Raw genomic sequence first — 16,390 nt, 5'->3', positions numbered from 1 at the left:
TGTTATAAAGGAAACAAAAAAAAAATGCCTAGAGATGAAGATGGTGATGAGTTGGAAAAAATAATAACTAAAAACTGGTACCATGATGTTGGTTCAAAAGCTCATGATATCACCCTGTGTACTGATAGTATCAACTTGTCAAATTATGGTAATGGCCAAATTATGGATGGCCTGTCTCGTTCATTGTGATAATTGCAACTTGAAAAGTTACAAATCAGAATGATCATTCAATAGCAAAGAAGAGAAAAAAAGGTGTGTTTAATGTCAAAGTGAATCGTTGATTGGTCATTATTTATGTATGTACTGCCTTTTGTGTCACACAGAGAATGTCTAAAGGCTAAAGACCACGATCACGGTTTGTTTTACAGCGAGGGAGAAATTTACAGGGTTTAATTTGTTCCATCCATTGAATTGATTACCCTCCAAAGCTCACATGTGGAGCTTACTATTTCTTCACAATTCTCATTGAGTCAATCATGGCTGCGTTACGAAAAAAGAGAAAAAAAAAAAAGAAGGGTTGTATTTCTATTAGAAGAATTACTGTATTAAATAAAACTAGAAAAAGAAAAAAATACTAATGGGGATGATGGAAATAAAGGGTCAACGTATACAAGGGTAAATCCGTGAATTAATTAGTTGGCTTAGAGAAATAAATAACAAAGGGTTCCTCTTGCAAGCTTTGCTTACTTTTGGGGCATTTGGCTTGGCTGGAGTTATCTTTTGTAGGTGGCTGAAAACTTGAAACCGAGGACCCGTGATGGGTGACCGGTTATACCCAGTTAGAATCATAGACTCACCCGCTGAGACAGGTACCAAATCATAAATATTAGTAGTAGCTTATTATTAGGGCCATAGACCTAAAAGGCCATACACATAGGCTGTGTGTGAGAGAGAATCTGAGGTGTGTTGTCATTGCCAGCTATGAATTAGAAGGATGAAAAGCTTTCCCATGAGGGTCAAAGCTGTCAAATTTTAATTTGAAGGCCTTTTTTTTTTAGTTTTTTTCCCTTCCCTTTGTTTCACCTTATAGCTACATTTACACGAAATCCACATACTAAACACCCATATAAAATCCTTCACTTGTTCTTCCTCTCTATTCCGTGGCCGTATTTAAAAAAACACTGTTTCTCTTCTCTGTACCTCCCCCTATATATTCCTCCCCCTTTATTATTAGAGCACAGAAAGAATTTCTGTGCCTGTTTTGATTAGAAGGGAGGAGGGAGAAGAAGAAGAAGGGAGGGAATAGAAATTAACCCAGTGTTTGATCAATTTGTATGGTTCAAGATTGAACACAAAAAATGGCGGTTACTACTCGCACTCTATCTGCCACAGAAAAGAAACACTGGTGGCTTACCAACCGAAAGGTAAGGTATCACACCCTTTTGCTCTAATTACATCATGTTTTGTGTAGCATAAAAAAAAAAAATCATGTTTTGTGTTTTATTTGGAAATGTTTAGATGGTATAATTAAACATACACATTTTTTTTGTTTGTGTATTTGAAGATTGTCGAGAAATACATTAAGGATGCAAGGAGCTTAATAGCGACGCAAGATCAGAGCGAGATAGCTTCGGCTCTGAACCTTGTAGATGCGGCACTGGCGATTTCTCCGAGGTTTGACCAAGCGCTTGAGCTGAGAGCGAGGGCGTTGCTGTATTTGCGGCGGTTCAAGGAGGTTGCGGATATGCTTCAGGACTACATTCCGAGCCTGAGAATGGGAAACGATGACTCATCATCGTCTTCTTCTTCTTCTTCTTCTTCTGACACCTCTTCTCAGCAGCTTTCGAGGGAGGGAGTGAAGCTTCTCTCTTCTTCCTCGGAGTCTCCGGTGAGGGATCATAGTTTCAAGTGCTTCTCTGTGTCTGACCTCAAGAAGAAGGTGATGGCAGGGCTGTGTAAAACTTGCGACAAGGAAGGGCAATGGAGGTAATTTTTATTTTATTTTTTCTCTCACTGACAGTCTCGCGTTATTCTGTTTCATTGGTTTTGCTTTGCCGTGCTATCTGTCTCTCCTTATTTATTTATGGGGTTTTAAAAATGGCATTTTTCTTCGGTTTCGGGGTTCAACTTTTTTTATTTACGTTTGAGATCAGATCCAAGTAACTACTCAATGGGTTTCAGTAAATGCTCCTGTCCTGCCCACCTACACACGCAAGTGCTTTCCAGCTCTTTTTATTCCAAAAAAGAACCCTCTCTTGAACAATAATAAATATTCACCGTCACGGTTCTTTTTACCGTGGTACTCTTACCACTCTCTTCCTTCAATCAGACATATATGTCCATTGTACGCTGGTTTTCTTTGTTTTTATCTCCAAAAGCATAACCCCCTCCCCTTCCTGGCTTCAAGCTTCAAGAGAAAAACAAAAATAAATGCAGTTGCCGTTAAGAAACCGTATCTACGGATATTTATCCTTCACTTCTTTATTTATTTTTTCATTTTTTAAATTACATACATACAAATTTCCATACTATATTTCAAAATTTAAAGAAACAATTTCCTGTTACCACCTTTTCATGCTCAAAGAACATTTTCCAATCAAATAAAATGTAGTCTGAGTTGGCCTATAACAACAACATTTGGCTTAGATTTCAGATGTTTGGTAGACCTATAACATTGTTAATGCTCTCCCATCTTTTTATCTTTTTCATCACACTCTATTCCACTTTACTTTAGAGACAAGTTTATGCATCTAATAAATGCTTTAAATAAAACTATTTGACAGGTAATATAGTTAGATTAGAAAAATCAAATATTGAACTATTAATTTGAAACATTTATATAGACAACTTATGATTAAATTTTAATTAAGCAATACAGTTATTATTGCTTTGAGCGAGTTTGATTAATTGTGTGGAATTTTCAAACATACAGATACTTGGTGTTGGGTGAAGCATGCTGCCACCTAGGCCTAATGGAGGATGCAATGGTTCTTCTTCAAACAGGGAAACGCATTGCAAGCGCGGCATTCCGGCGCGAGAGTGTGTGCTGGTCTGAAGACAGCTTTTATGTTACCAATATACCCTTCTCCGGAGATTCCACAAACGCGCCACCCTCAACTCCGCCGCGAACCCTTCTCGCGGACTCCGAGAGCGTGGCCCAACTCCTCGGCCACATTAAGTTCCTCCTCCGCCGCCGCGCCGCCGCACTCGCCGCCCTCGACGCCGGGCTCTACTCCGAGGCCATCCGCCACTTCTCGAAAATCGTCGACGGCCGGCGCAGCGCGCCGCAGAGCTTCCTCGCCGAATGCTACATGCACCGCGCCTCCGCGCACCGTTCCGCAGGGCGAATCGCCGAGTCAATTGCCGATTGCAACCGCACCCTCGCATTGGACCCCACTTGCATCCAAGCACTCGAAACAAGAGCTTCACTCTTCGAAACAATTCGCTGTTTACCAGATTCTCTTCACGATCTCGAACACTTAAAGCTTCTCTACAATTCAATCTTGCGTGATCGCAAGCTTCCTGGTCCTGCGTGGAAGCGCCACAACGTGCGCTACAGAGAAATTCCAGGGAAACTTTGCTCCCTCACTATTAAAATTCAGGAACTTAAACAGAGGTTGGCTTCTGGTGAAACTGGAAATGTTGATTACTATGCTTTGATTGGTGTCCGACGAGGTTGTTCCCGGTCGGAGTTGGAGAGGGCACACTTGTTGCTTTCCTTGAGGCATAAGCCTGATAAGGCAACTGGGTTCATCGAAAGGTGCGAGCTTGCAGATGAGCGTGATGTTGAGTCTGTTAAAGAAAGGGTGAAAATGTCTTCGTTGTTGTTATATAGATTGGTTCAGAAGGGTTACACTAATGTGATGGGTAATATTATGGATGAGGAAGCTGCTGAGAAGCAGAGAAAGAAGGCTGCTTTGCAAGCTCTTGAAGCACAGAAAGAGAAAGCCAATGAAGCTGCTGCTGAGTTGAATAAGGTCGTTGAGAGTAATAGTACTCAAATGTCTCAAAATAGGTCTATGGTGTCTTCTTCTACGGTGAATCCGGCGGTGTTTCAGGGTGTTTTCTGCCGTGATCTTACGGTGGTGGGGAACTTGCTTTCTCAGGCGGGGTTTAACCGATCCATGCCGGTGAAGTATGAAGCTTTGAGCTGTTGATTGAATCGAAGTTGGTCGGAAATGGAAATGTTTGGTGGGGGGCTGTTGGAGATGGTACCAGCAGAGGGAATCTCTGGTTCGTTCGTTCACTTTTGTTGTACAAATTATGCAAAGGAAAAAAAAAGAAAAAATATTTAGACTGCCGGAAAATTTTGTCACCTTTTCCTTATTTTATCTTTCATTAGCCATCCTTTTATTTCTATCTCTCTATCAGATGTGTACAGATTATCAGTACTGAATGAAGACTCTACTTTTGGATTTTGGCTCTGCCTTGCTTAGACCTTTCCGCTCAATGCCTCTTTAATTTCGTATAATAAGTGATGCTGCTGATTTTGGTTTAACGGTTATCTTATGCTTCTAATGGGCGTAGGAAAAAAGGATACTATTATGTGTTTTGTTAGGTAGTGCAAAATAAAGGCTTTTACTGTTTTGTTGCCGTGCCAGTAGCGTGGAACAGTAACCGAAAGTCTGAAACTGATTTCCTTTTTCCCGTTGTCTTTATCTGCTTGCTTTCTATTTTTCTCAGGCTAATTTATCTGGAAAAACTGACATTGTATTAAATTTTATTCATTTTCGTATCTACCAAAAATTTTGCTCAGCCTGAAATTTGGCTGTGTCAAAATTTTATGACATTTTGTTTTGGTCATTCTTCTTGATGCTTATATTGGCAATGGCTTGTTCTTTTTTATGAACACCTAGCAGTTGATCGGGGGGTGGTAAAAGCACAGTTTGAAGAATCACTTGTTATTTGATGGGAGGGGCTGTCTATGTCATGGAGCATAACTTCTAGGTATGTGAACGTGGTCATATTGTACTGGTGGACAGTTTTAAAGTGAACAAGGAGTTTGTCAGATTTTTCTTTGCTTCCCCTTCAGGTCTATACACATTCAGATACAACAAAAGAGCAAAGGAGGGTCTATTCTGCACTCAATACGAGAAAGCAAAGGGATTAGATAGAAAATGTCATTAACTTTATTTGCTCTTGTACATATGTTCCGTACTTTCGTTTTTTTTTTTGGTTAAGTTACTATGTTTTTTCTTACAAAACCAAGTGTAAGAAGTGAGTGAGAGCTACGTATTAGCAGGCTGAGGAGGTTGGTGGTGTTGTTGCATTTGGTAGTTTGGTACCACCTGTTCTGTAAAAGAGAACAAAGCAAATTTATTCAGTGCTTTACTTGGAACAATATTAAGAAGGGTTATGGATGTGAAATGAACGTGGGTTTCAAACTCCCAAGAGTAATAATGGTACATGATTTGAGGCGTGGCTTCTGATTCATGAAAAAGCCTGTGAAATTCTGCTCCCACAAAAAGATGCATTATTTGTTTCTACAGTGATTCCCCGGCTGTCACTTTGGACGATTGATACAACTGTTGCCAGATAAAACAAAATAAAAAGTTTGAATGCACCGGCTGACTAGATGCTGATTTGAATCCAAAATGTGAAAGCAACTTAAAACGTGAGATTAGAAAAAAATCTTATAGTAGATCTTTCATTCTTCAAAAATGACACAAAATAATAGGTCAAAATCCTTCTGTTTCTGTCAAAGGAGAAAACAAGCAAACAAACAAACTACATGCATTGAGAATTTCCAAAACACATGAAAGAGGATTGGTGAAGCTTAATTATTTTTGCGGGGGTCAACGGGTAGATTGAATGTTGAATAATGAATATGAATGCAAATGTACATTGGTCCCGTTTCTCACTATATATGTGAAAGACTACCAGCATATGGTACATGTAAATTTTTAACCATTTTTGTTAGCGATTTATGTGACGGCCAAGGCCATTTTATAGATACTACCATTTTCCCTTCCCTTCGTTTCATCGCATCCTAATTTAGAAGCTTCCTAAAGAAAAGAGCGAGCCATAAGTATTCAATAGTCTCATTGATCTTTACCGGGGAGACCGGAAATTTTCTTCCTTTCCTTGCTTGCAAGTGATTTGATGCCTTTTTTCCTTAGCAAGAATGAATAAACAACTAAAAGAAAAAGATTTGACGTACCTTTTCCTTGAAGAGCGCAACTTAATTTATTTTTCCATCTTACTCTATGATTATTGTTTACATTTTTTCACCCTTAAACCACAAAAACTGCCTTGTAAATTATTTGATATTATCAATATGCCTCGTGTCTTCCACAATTATCCAATTCTGCATTGATAATTGATTCACCAAATAATTGGTTAATTAACATTAGTAATTTAGTAGTGCTATATTTTATGAATGTTTTTTACATCTTGCCTTCGATGAGAAGAATCTAACTCCGAAACCCTTCATTGAGGAGAAAAGGGAATAAATAATTAAGCAATTATGCACTTCTTTGCTACTAGAGGATGCAAATTCAACTTGTGCCCATGTTAAATAATAACTTCCCACCTTCCATCGTGTTAGCTACCTGCACTAAAAAGTGCTTCCCAACTCGCTCGAAGCAAACATTTAAATAATGGGGCCAGGAGTGGGGATTAAAATGTGAGTTTAGTTGAATTTTTGAAACATGAAATTAATATATAGCCGGATATATTGTATACTTCTCAACGTTAGTACAGCTAATACTGTACTATTTTGAAGTTTTTGATTGCTCCGAACGCAGTTCCTTTTTTTGCATAGATTGAAGAGTAAAACGTGCATTTATTTATAAAGATATCACATTCATATAACAAACTTGTACAATTTATATAATATTTACTTTGTTAGTAGACTTTATTATATACCACCAATTTTATTTCATATTTTTCTCATTTCTTATTTCTCACTTATTCATAAAAAAAAGTTGTATCTGATGTTTGCACCTCTGGTGCTGTTTATACAATATAATACTGTTGCTTATAAAAAAACAGTTGTATAAATAAAATTTGTCTCATTTATAAGTTAGAATTGCACATCGAATCGCATTGGTGGAAAAGAGGAAAACATGGCTCGCACATCTCCATTATTCGTGTAAACAGCAAAATTCTTCCACCTAGCACCATTGGCTAATTAGTGATCTTGAACTACTACTCTGACAGAATATTATTTTATTCTTTTCATTAACCTTTCATATTAGTATTGAAAGCATAATTCAATTTCTTGAGGCGAAAGAAAAGTTGCTTCTCACGAGGGCTCCATTTCTTTAGTACTTTATTCTGTGGTCAGAGGCTTGAGGGCATCTGTGTAAGACTTTTCTCCACCCCTTTTGTGTATGTGTAAGAGTATGGCACTCTCGGATCCTCTCCATACTCGTGAGTGTGGTTTAGTCTTATATTCTTGTTAAGTCTATAGACTTACTAGGGAGTCTGGGATCATATATTAACTAGTACATGTATTCCACCTCGTGGAATGACGCCACTACTTTTTGTACATTGTATTTAGATTGTATAAAATGAATAATGAATCTAAAGTATTAAGAATTTCTCCTTTAAATATTTTGAGGGGACTTGACCAAGAGGAAGACATTTAGTAATACTTATAAACAATTTTTTTGGGGGCAAAATTGGGGTTGAAATTGAGATTAGTAGAAACATATCTAAGAGGTGTTTTGGGAGGGAAAAAAATAACACTTCATGTTTGAATTTAGGGGACAATAGGGGAAGTCATGCCCACTTATAATGTTAGTGGCACCATGTGCTATTATCGTGTGGATTCTCCATCCAAACAATGATGGACTATAAAGGGTTTTCTCTTGGCTCTTTGTCAAACCTTGTTGGCACAATGCGCTGGATGAAATATCTGACAAAAATTTGCACAGTACTTATTTTTATTCATTAATTAATTCTATAATGCAATGCAGATAATTACAAAAGAAAAGGTACAAAAATAATTGTTTTTATCTTATTGTTTGGGACATAGGAGTCGAATTTCATTATGAGCTAAAAAAAGAATGAAACGTTTTATAGAGATCTGGGTCTGCAGCAAGCTGCAACCTTTACAACTCATCTAAAATGGTTTTTGTGTCACTATGTGTAAACTACAGTCTATTAAAATTTTCTACCTTAATATTAAATATCAATAATGGTAACGACTTTTGAAAAAACACATTACTTGTTTAAGGAATTGTTCTGAAAATAACCAATGCTATGGAATCTGATTTCTTTTCGGGTAGGATAGGATCTCAAGATATGGCCATTGCCCAATATTGCTTCATAGGCCTATTCGTCTATCTATATATCTATAGCAAACGTTATGGATATGGTGTTACGCATTGTAATGCGATTTCAATGTGAACGTAATTTGTGATGTGCCTGAACTTGAAAGTCCACGGAAAAGAGTATGGGCCATAAACATCATAATTGTGTAGAGTAAGAGTACAATGTAAATTAGATGGTAGGAATGGGAAGGGAAAGTAAGCAATTGAAAGCTTTTCTAAATTTCTATCTGTGCCTTAAAAAGTCGTATGCAGTAAGTTGAGTACACTTTTCTACTATAGTTTGGTTGATTGCTGGCGTTTCCTCTTGAAAATTTTAGGTATGAACAAAAAAGTACTCGTACAATCATAGGCTTTGTGATCCCACAAGTTGAAACTTAACATGAAGCCAAAGGCCTTTTGTCTTCGTTATGAATCGGATGAAAGTGAAGCAAGTATACACCTCTTCTATATTATTTTTTTGGTTTAATTTCCGTTGCACCAAATAAGAAAGTTGAATCCTGAATTGCATAAATTTATAAATATAATAGTTGCTACCATTAAGGAACTGACATCAAATAAGACGAGCATGCTTGCTACATTTAGTTAAATAATTATTTCAAACATATAATTGATGATTAATACAACTATTTATTGAAGGTAATTTATAATTTTTCTATAACTGAAAAATGTATTCATTAATTTTCAATTTATTTTGGCGGTGAAATAAACTTGAATAAAATTTTTAATATATATTTTTAGTTAAAATTAAATAAGAATTTACAAAAAAATTAAAATTAAATAAGAGAATTAATTTTTTTTACAACAGGTTTAAAAATTTATTGGTAGCTAAATCATAGTAAAATGTAATTTAAGTATGAGTTATACTATTTACATAATATTTTTATTCTTTTTTCGTAACTACTTTTTTCTTATACAGAAAATTACACAAATGTGTAATATAAATATAATATTTTTATTTATAAATTAAAATATTTTCATTATCATTTACAAATCAATTCAGATGTTTTTCTTTTCGTTTTTCGTTAGTCTAAGTATTTGAAAAATAAAAATAAAATGAAAATGTTGGCTAGTTCCTCAAATTATTATTTTTTGGCTCCACGAAACGAAAGTGTCTTTTTTTTTTTCATTACCTTGGGAAATGAGCACGACAGAACACGGACGTTATAAAAGGTTAGGCTGTCATTTTAACATGACTCGCACTCGTTAGTGTATACTATCTATATAGGGAAACAATGGAATGCCATATGTATACAACGTTTTATATAATAAATAAATTGTAAAGTATTTCATTTATAAATTATATATAATTAACTAGGTAGCTAGTCTAGCTTCTAGCCTTACGTTTCTCCATGATGGATTACTGATAAAGCAAAACAGCATTTGAAGCATCAATAAATAATAGTAACAAAAAAAAAAAACAGACATTTATATTTTTGGATTTCGTGTTTTGTAAAATGATGATTGCACTTAAACCAAAACTATTAACAGGAGTTTGCTCAGATGCAAAGGCAATGCTAAATAATATAAATTAATTAAAAATTTATTAAAATTATTGTATTTTGATTTTTTAAAAAAATCTTCAGTGCTTTTGGAATGTCAAATTGTTTATTAAACTATTATTATCCAAACAATCATTATGTTTAAAAAAATTCTTTCATATTCGAATTATCTAATAATATAAATTTTTAACATTAAATAAAATTTTAAAAAATTCTTTAATTAAACTATTGTTGAGTTTTGTGTGAATGTTGTTGTGCTTGCAAGATAATAGGAAGTCTTTAACAATAATCTTTTAAAATAAATTAAGACATGTTTAAACTCAAATTCTCATTGAAAAAGGTATCCACATGATATCAACTGTTTCGAGTTTCGAATAAGATTATTTTTGAAAGATAACTTTGAGAAACTAAAATTTAAGAATCTATTTTCATTTTTTAAAATAAAAAAATAGTTATGACCTCTTTTTTTTTAATAAAGGAATTTTAGTTTTATGACTAAATATTTGTATTTACAAACAAAAAAATACCATCCCCTAAAACGAATTTTGGATCCATCCCTCATTAACATTTATTTAACGTTGCAACGGACCCAAATAAGAACAAAAATATAATGTTAATTTTATATAGAGATAAAAAACTATTTTTTTAATATAGAGACTAATCTATAAATTCGTGTCATGTATACGAACCAAATGATTAATTTATCAATGAAAAATATAATAAATGCCATGTCAATATTTAGGAACCGCAGGCACCAAATATATATAAATCAACATTCAATACACTTGATCTATGAAAGACTGTTTAAATTATGGATCTCAAAAGCAAATGTATAAACAGTTTTCTCTTCCTGAACCGTAGGTATTCAGGACGCAGAAATTAAAAAGTCAAACAATGTTTCATTAAATTTAATACTTTGCGAAGCAAAGGAATTGCACAAAAGTATACTGTTGCTGAGTTGTAACATGAGTTGTTAAACTAGAAATCAGCAAACTACTAATTTCTTCTATCCGACCAAACAAATTACTTCTAGACTGAACAAAACCTAGGGAATGAGATCATTACTTAAACGAAAAATTCACCATTTTTGGACTCACATTTACTCATCCTCATCCTCATCTGCAAACCACCAAGAAACAGGACCTAGACCATCATCATCCATCGCTCCCTACAAAATAGACATCATGATAAGTCACTATTCCATTGATGTGCATGCTAGTTAGCCACGACCATTTATTTTAACAGTGCTTCTTAAATAGGGTTTCAACCGATCTTCCCAAAACAATTCGTATATGCCCAGAAGTTCAAATATAGTTGCTATAATTGAATCCAAATGTTGCTAGGATTTTAATCCATAATCAAGAGTTATGTGATGCATAATAAAAGTGTTAGCAATAATATGATGGATATAGCAGACGAAACTAAGGTAGAAGATAAAGAAATATGGGGATAGATAATAAAGTTAGCAATGTGAAAAGAAATCTTAAAAGACTTGGGTATGATCCTCCACCAAGACAGATGCCCCGCAAAACAAGATGTTTGTACCTCGAAGGTAAAACTAGAACAAAAATGAAGATATTAACAATTCACAATCAATTATGCATCAAGGAACCAAATGAACAATACATTAAAATAAGTAATAACAACCTTTTGTTATATATGAAGCTGCAAAAGCCATCTAAATCAAATTATTGAAATCACAAACAAAATAAACCATCCTAAATACAACATCAAAATAAAAGTAAAAAATTTGATTAAACCAAAATTATAATATAATAAACATCCCACCCAATTTCAAGATAATCAAATTTCCTACCTCAATATTTAATTCTTTTATAGCACTACTATAATAAATACTTTCACTCTTTCAGTATGTTGTAGAGTTTGGCCATATATTTCATCTTTCTTGGTTTAAAGTATCCACAAAAATGCATGAACCAAGGTAATGAATAAAGTAGAGGCGAACAATGGTGAGGTGAGCAACAAAATACTTACAGAGATCAACATAGGGGCAAATGGCTTTGATTCTTTTGGTTGCTCAACCGGAATTTGGGGATAACTCACGTTTGTAACTCGGAATTTGATCTGCCACAATATTGGTAACCAAAATTTAGCATACTATTTGTTTTCCAATCATACAGTTAACAAAAAAGGAAAGGAGGCTAACCACATCAGTATCTTGAATAGGATATTCTTGTTCGTTATAATCCCAATACCATACACCTTTCTTGCTGTGATTTTAATAACAGCAAATAAGCATAATGTTAATCATACTTAGTGATACACGCATCACGTAAAAAAATAAAAGATTGTATGAAATAATATTTGTTGGAAGAAGTTAGCTCCTTAAATAGATTTTAGTACCTCGAGGAATTAGTCGTTGACTCTTGGCCAGAGAATACCCTGCTTTCAACAACAAAATAATAATAAAAGATTGTATGTATTAAGTTCAAAGATAATGTAGAAAGTGGACACATCACCTTTTTTTCTGTTCAGTCTCAACAAAGTGGTTTGGGTCGGGCAAACGACTTGCAGGAATATAAATATCATCAAAGAATCCAATGGTTACTGCCAACACAGAGTCAGCAATTAATAAGCAGGGACTATCTCGAAAAACATCAACATTTGACAATCAGTTAATTTTTTAGATGATGCAGGCAATGAATGGTTGTGTCACATGATGGATATAATAGGTTGTCAGTGTCACATGATGGATATAATAGGTTGTCAGTGTCACACTACAGATAGTCGGATATGGAAAGACAAAAACTAGCTTTGGTAACAACTTAACATGCAAAGTCACATTATTCTTGTCTTTATTCCTTTTAGAATACAATTTGAGCTTTAATTAAATTCATAACTGTCAATCACGCATAGCAGCACGGCACTGTAGTGGGATATTTACTTACACATTATTCTGAATGTTCAGGTCACCAATCCTCTTAAGTAACGGTATGAATTTTCCACGAGTATTTCATATGTATATAATATAACACTTCAGAGAGTTATAAGACTGCTAAATACAACCCCCAAATAGTATAACTAGTATAATCAAATTGGTCCTTAGTTCAGATAAACTATAGTATAAAGAGATTCCCAAGTAACAAAATAATTAAAGGAAACCAATTTCAATCTTATTCTCCATGATTCTAAGAATCAGACATACCCAAAACACGACTTCATAACAAATTCCAGAATTCACATACACACATTTATTCATATATTTATTTCAAAATCAACGAAGACAACGTTTTCTGCTAAAGGAAAGTAGTTAAGGAATTCCCTACCTCATATCCTCTTAGTCTCACTGGAGAGCTCATCAGGAATCCCTTAATCATGACCTCTCATCCTCTTAGTAACTGAGTTGCTCAACATTCCTTCTTATCCGCTTTATTTGAAAGGTTCCCAATTCCCTCAAGCCTCCAAGTGTCACGCTTAGCCTCATGGGAGTTGCATCTCATGGCAACTTATCACTACCTAGATAGGGGTTCATTATGCCATAGAATTCAAACATTCAACAGTGTCCCCCCCACCCCCATTTGAAAAGTAGGAACAAGAGTTTCTGAGGAGAGGAGTATATTTTGGACCCAATAGCCTGAACGATGCAGCCTTCTCTCTCTCTCTCTCTCTCTCTCTCTCACACACACACACACACACACACACACTTAACAGGATGTTACACAAGCAACTAATCACAATTTTTATTGTGATTGAGTATCGAAATTTTAGAGCCATATTCCTCAGAGAACACAATGAAATTCGATATCTAAGAGAGAAACAGCATGAAAGAAAATTCCATAGTGTCAACAAGATGGGTTAAATTCGATATCTAAGAGAGAAACAGCATGAAAGAAAATTCCATAGTGTCAACAAGATGGGTTAAATTGACTATAAAAACAACTTTCAAGCAAGTATCTTGACTATAAAAATTTTTAAAACAATTCCCTTCCCTAATCTATATCTAAAAGTATTGTGCTGCGAGTAAAATGTAACAGATATACGAAACAGAAGAATGCACATAAACATGATTCTTCTCCAGCAATATGCATCTTAAAACAGAGAACTATTGAGGAACTAAATCAAGTAGCTGAAACAGAGACATACATCGTAAGCCATCAGCATCAGATGAAAGAAGCCTTGCAGTAATGATCTCCTTCTCAAACGGACGAAACATAATCAAATTGAACACAACCTGCCAGAAATATTACAATTTAGTTATTGCTTAGAAACAATCACATACAGCGTCAGTTCGTCACTTTTTCCATCAAACCAAAAACAGTGATTCAGGCTCTGTTTGGATAAAGTTTTCAATAGGCACTTATAAGAGAAAAAAATAAAAAGTATAAGAAAATATCAAACTTCTTCCATAACTCAAAATCAACTTATGCACCTTAACTTTCGGAGAAGATAGATGAGAGAACTTCTATAAAAGTTGAAGTGCATAAGTTGATTTTAACTTATAGAAGTTTAATTCATTTTACTTTCTTATTTTCTTCTATAATTATTTAGTGAGAAGTTTATCCAAACATGACCTTAATACAATCATTTTGCAGGTTCCAATATACTGAAAGTAACTCATTATAACCCAATACTGTATCAACATTTTTGTGCCCATTAATCAAAATTTAAGGATTAAACTTTGGGTGGGCAATTTTTCTACTAATAAAGTTAAAAATAAAGTCAAACTATGTGGCCAACAGAAGTAAAAATGTAGGACAACAAGTCCAAAAACAACCCATGAATTCATACCGTATAGGTTGGAGCCCCATCACCAGGGAAGATAAACCCACCATCAATGGATCTGATATCATAGACAGAAATGCAGAGGCCCAAGTTTGCTATAACCTGGCATGATTACAGAAACCCAAATTGAAGCCAAGTAAATTAAGTCAATTACAAACTAACGGTTCACAACGGAAATTAAAAATGGTAGCGACAAAAAACCTTATCTAAGAAAAGTTTCTCAAGCTCCATGTGTATAGCTTCTCGAATAGGAAGAACAAAACGAGAAGGAGGCAGGGGCAATTTGTGTTCGATTTTACTGAGATAGAACATTGAACCTGAACCAAATTACAGGATACCAAGGTCCAGTTAAATACACCAAAAAAAGAAAGTGTATGTTTCTTTAACCAATAGAGCTGTAGAGCTGTGATGCCAATGGGAGATATAAGTGCTTCTGATTATGATTCCTGATAAAAAAAAAACAAAAAAGCTAATGAAGCTAGATGCATGCATGTAAATCAAAAGACAAGCATCACTCACAATCAAGAGGCTTGCTTTTCTCGAGATAAATGGGAACAAAAATCTGGTTAGCAATCACTTTGAGTTCAACTTGCCTTCATTTGAAACATGCTTCATTACATTCCCATTAGCATGATAATTGATAATTATTACATGACAACACTACAATTATATGACAGATTATTTCACTATCGTCAATAAACCATTAACCACGAGGGGCAATTGGTTTTCACTCTCGATTATCTGTAGCAATTCAGTATTACATCACAAATCTAATAATGAAGCATAAGCGCCGCCTAAGACGAACTTATGTCATAAGGAAGACATTAGCTATATAATGGTTTATAAAACCAAACTAGTCAAGGCCCATTATATCAATGGGATGAATTCCAAGAACATAAAACTCTAATTATTTTATCAGTAAATGAGTGGTAATAAGTTCTGACTTCAGAACTACAATTGGGGTTCACTGTTCAATGGACATCCTGAAAAACTGGTGACCCTCCATACTTCTACGCTTTGTGAGGAAAACTCGAAAGTTAAACACCCAAAATAACACAGTGCAGTGCATAACAATGATAATAAAAAAAACGAAAGATAAGTTTTCTCACTGTTCACGACGCTATGTCTGGACTCTGGCGCGACGGAGACGGCGGAGGCCTTGGGAGCGACGAGGAGCTTCGCGTTAGGGTTGCGAACTTGCGTTGTAGGCTGCGTTTTGCGAGACTTCGTTTCCGATTTTCCCCTTTTCGTTTTTTATTAGTATTGTTTTTTCAATTTTTGTATTAGTGAAACGGCGCCGATTGACCTTTTAAAAGGAAAAATCGTACGAACCAGACATGGTCAAAAGTCAAAACAACGTACGGCACTATATTGGATACAGGTCGTGTTGAATTGAATGTGACTTTTTTTATTAGATTCGATCAATTTTATTTGGCTTGATTTTCATCAAATTTTACTCAATTTAAGTTTTTAGATTAGATTTGATCATCGAATTTATTATTAAAATAATAAAAAATATTTTATTATAAAAATTAGAAAAATGAATTTAATAATATGAAATTTAATACACTTAACTCATATTATTTTTTAATTATTAGTCAAATATGAAACAAGTTAAAAAAATTAAATCGTGTCTTATATTATATTATAATTATAATACTAATTGATAGTAATTTTAAAATGAAAATACAATAAAAATAGATTGAGTTAAAAAAATTCAAACTTTAAAGGTTAAAAAATAACGTAATTAGATCAGATTGAATTTTCAAAAGTAAAATTTGAGATATGATCCAAGTCCATCAAATTTGTAATTTTTTAACCCGATCTAAATCAATTCATTCAAAGTTTTCGATTCAGATTTATCCAATATCGAATTGATATTGATATGTGATAATCCTATAGTTCATGCAGCAAATCGGTGTCATGTCG

The 16,390-nt window shown here is 34.4% G+C and overlaps 2 protein-coding genes across 4 annotated transcripts; one reads left to right on the top strand and one right to left on the bottom strand.

Annotated features, from left to right (window-relative positions):
* The first annotated feature begins 864 nt into the window (after nt 1-864).
* Nucleotides 865-4,355, top strand: LOC100800231 (uncharacterized). Of its 2 annotated transcripts, none has more exons than XM_003521540.5 (3): nt 865-1,364; nt 1,505-1,926; nt 2,873-4,355. In XM_003521540.5, the coding sequence occupies exons 1-3, from the start codon at nt 1,299-1,301 to the stop codon at nt 4,095-4,097; spliced, it is 1,713 nt and encodes a 570-aa protein (XP_003521588.1). In that variant the 5' UTR covers nt 865-1,298; the 3' UTR covers nt 4,098-4,355. The 2 variants fall into 2 exon arrangements, with proteins under 2 accessions (XP_003521588.1, XP_014629440.1); XM_014773954.3 differs by having other exon boundaries at nt 936-1,369.
* A 6,148-nt stretch (nt 4,356-10,503) lies between these two features.
* On the bottom strand, nt 10,504-15,746 carry LOC100800770 (DNA-directed RNA polymerase III subunit RPC8-like). Of its 2 annotated transcripts, none has more exon segments than NM_001254968.2 (9): nt 10,504-10,886; nt 11,714-11,803; nt 11,886-11,949; nt 12,083-12,121; nt 12,199-12,286; nt 13,823-13,910; nt 14,468-14,563; nt 14,663-14,907; nt 15,571-15,743. In NM_001254968.2, coding segments are annotated over 8 exon segments (645 nt in total). In that variant the 5' UTR covers nt 14,774-14,907; nt 15,571-15,743; the 3' UTR covers nt 10,504-10,817.
* Between the last annotated feature and the right edge of the window lie 644 nt (nt 15,747-16,390).

This window comes from Glycine max, chromosome 3 (assembly GCF_000004515.6).
Source record: "Glycine max cultivar Williams 82 chromosome 3, Glycine_max_v4.0, whole genome shotgun sequence".
NCBI classification, from domain to species: domain Eukaryota; kingdom Viridiplantae; phylum Streptophyta; class Magnoliopsida; order Fabales; family Fabaceae; genus Glycine; species Glycine max.
The sequence above is the reverse complement of the archived record's forward strand: the minus strand, read 5'-3'. Positions and strand labels throughout refer to the sequence as shown.

Coding starts and splice junctions, on each gene's coding strand:
- LOC100800770 (XM_006576177.4), bottom strand. CDS start 14,773: ATGTTCTATCTCAGTAAAATCGAACACAAATTGCCCCTGCCTCCTTCT. Junction 14,564..14,662: donor AGAAACTTTTCTTAGATAAG/GTTTTTTGTCGC, acceptor TAATCATGCCAG/GTTATAGCAAACTTGGGCCT. Junction 12,287..13,822: donor TGATGCTGATGGCTTACGAT/GTATGTCTCTGT, acceptor CTGTGTTGGCAG/TAACCATTGGATTCTTTGAT.
- LOC100800231 (XM_003521540.5), top strand. CDS start 1,299: ATGGCGGTTACTACTCGCACTCTATCTGCCACAGAAAAGAAACACTGG. Junction 1,365..1,504: donor GGTGGCTTACCAACCGAAAG/GTAAGGTATCAC, acceptor GTGTATTTGAAG/ATTGTCGAGAAATACATTAA. Junction 1,927..2,872: donor GACAAGGAAGGGCAATGGAG/GTAATTTTTATT, acceptor TCAAACATACAG/ATACTTGGTGTTGGGTGAAG.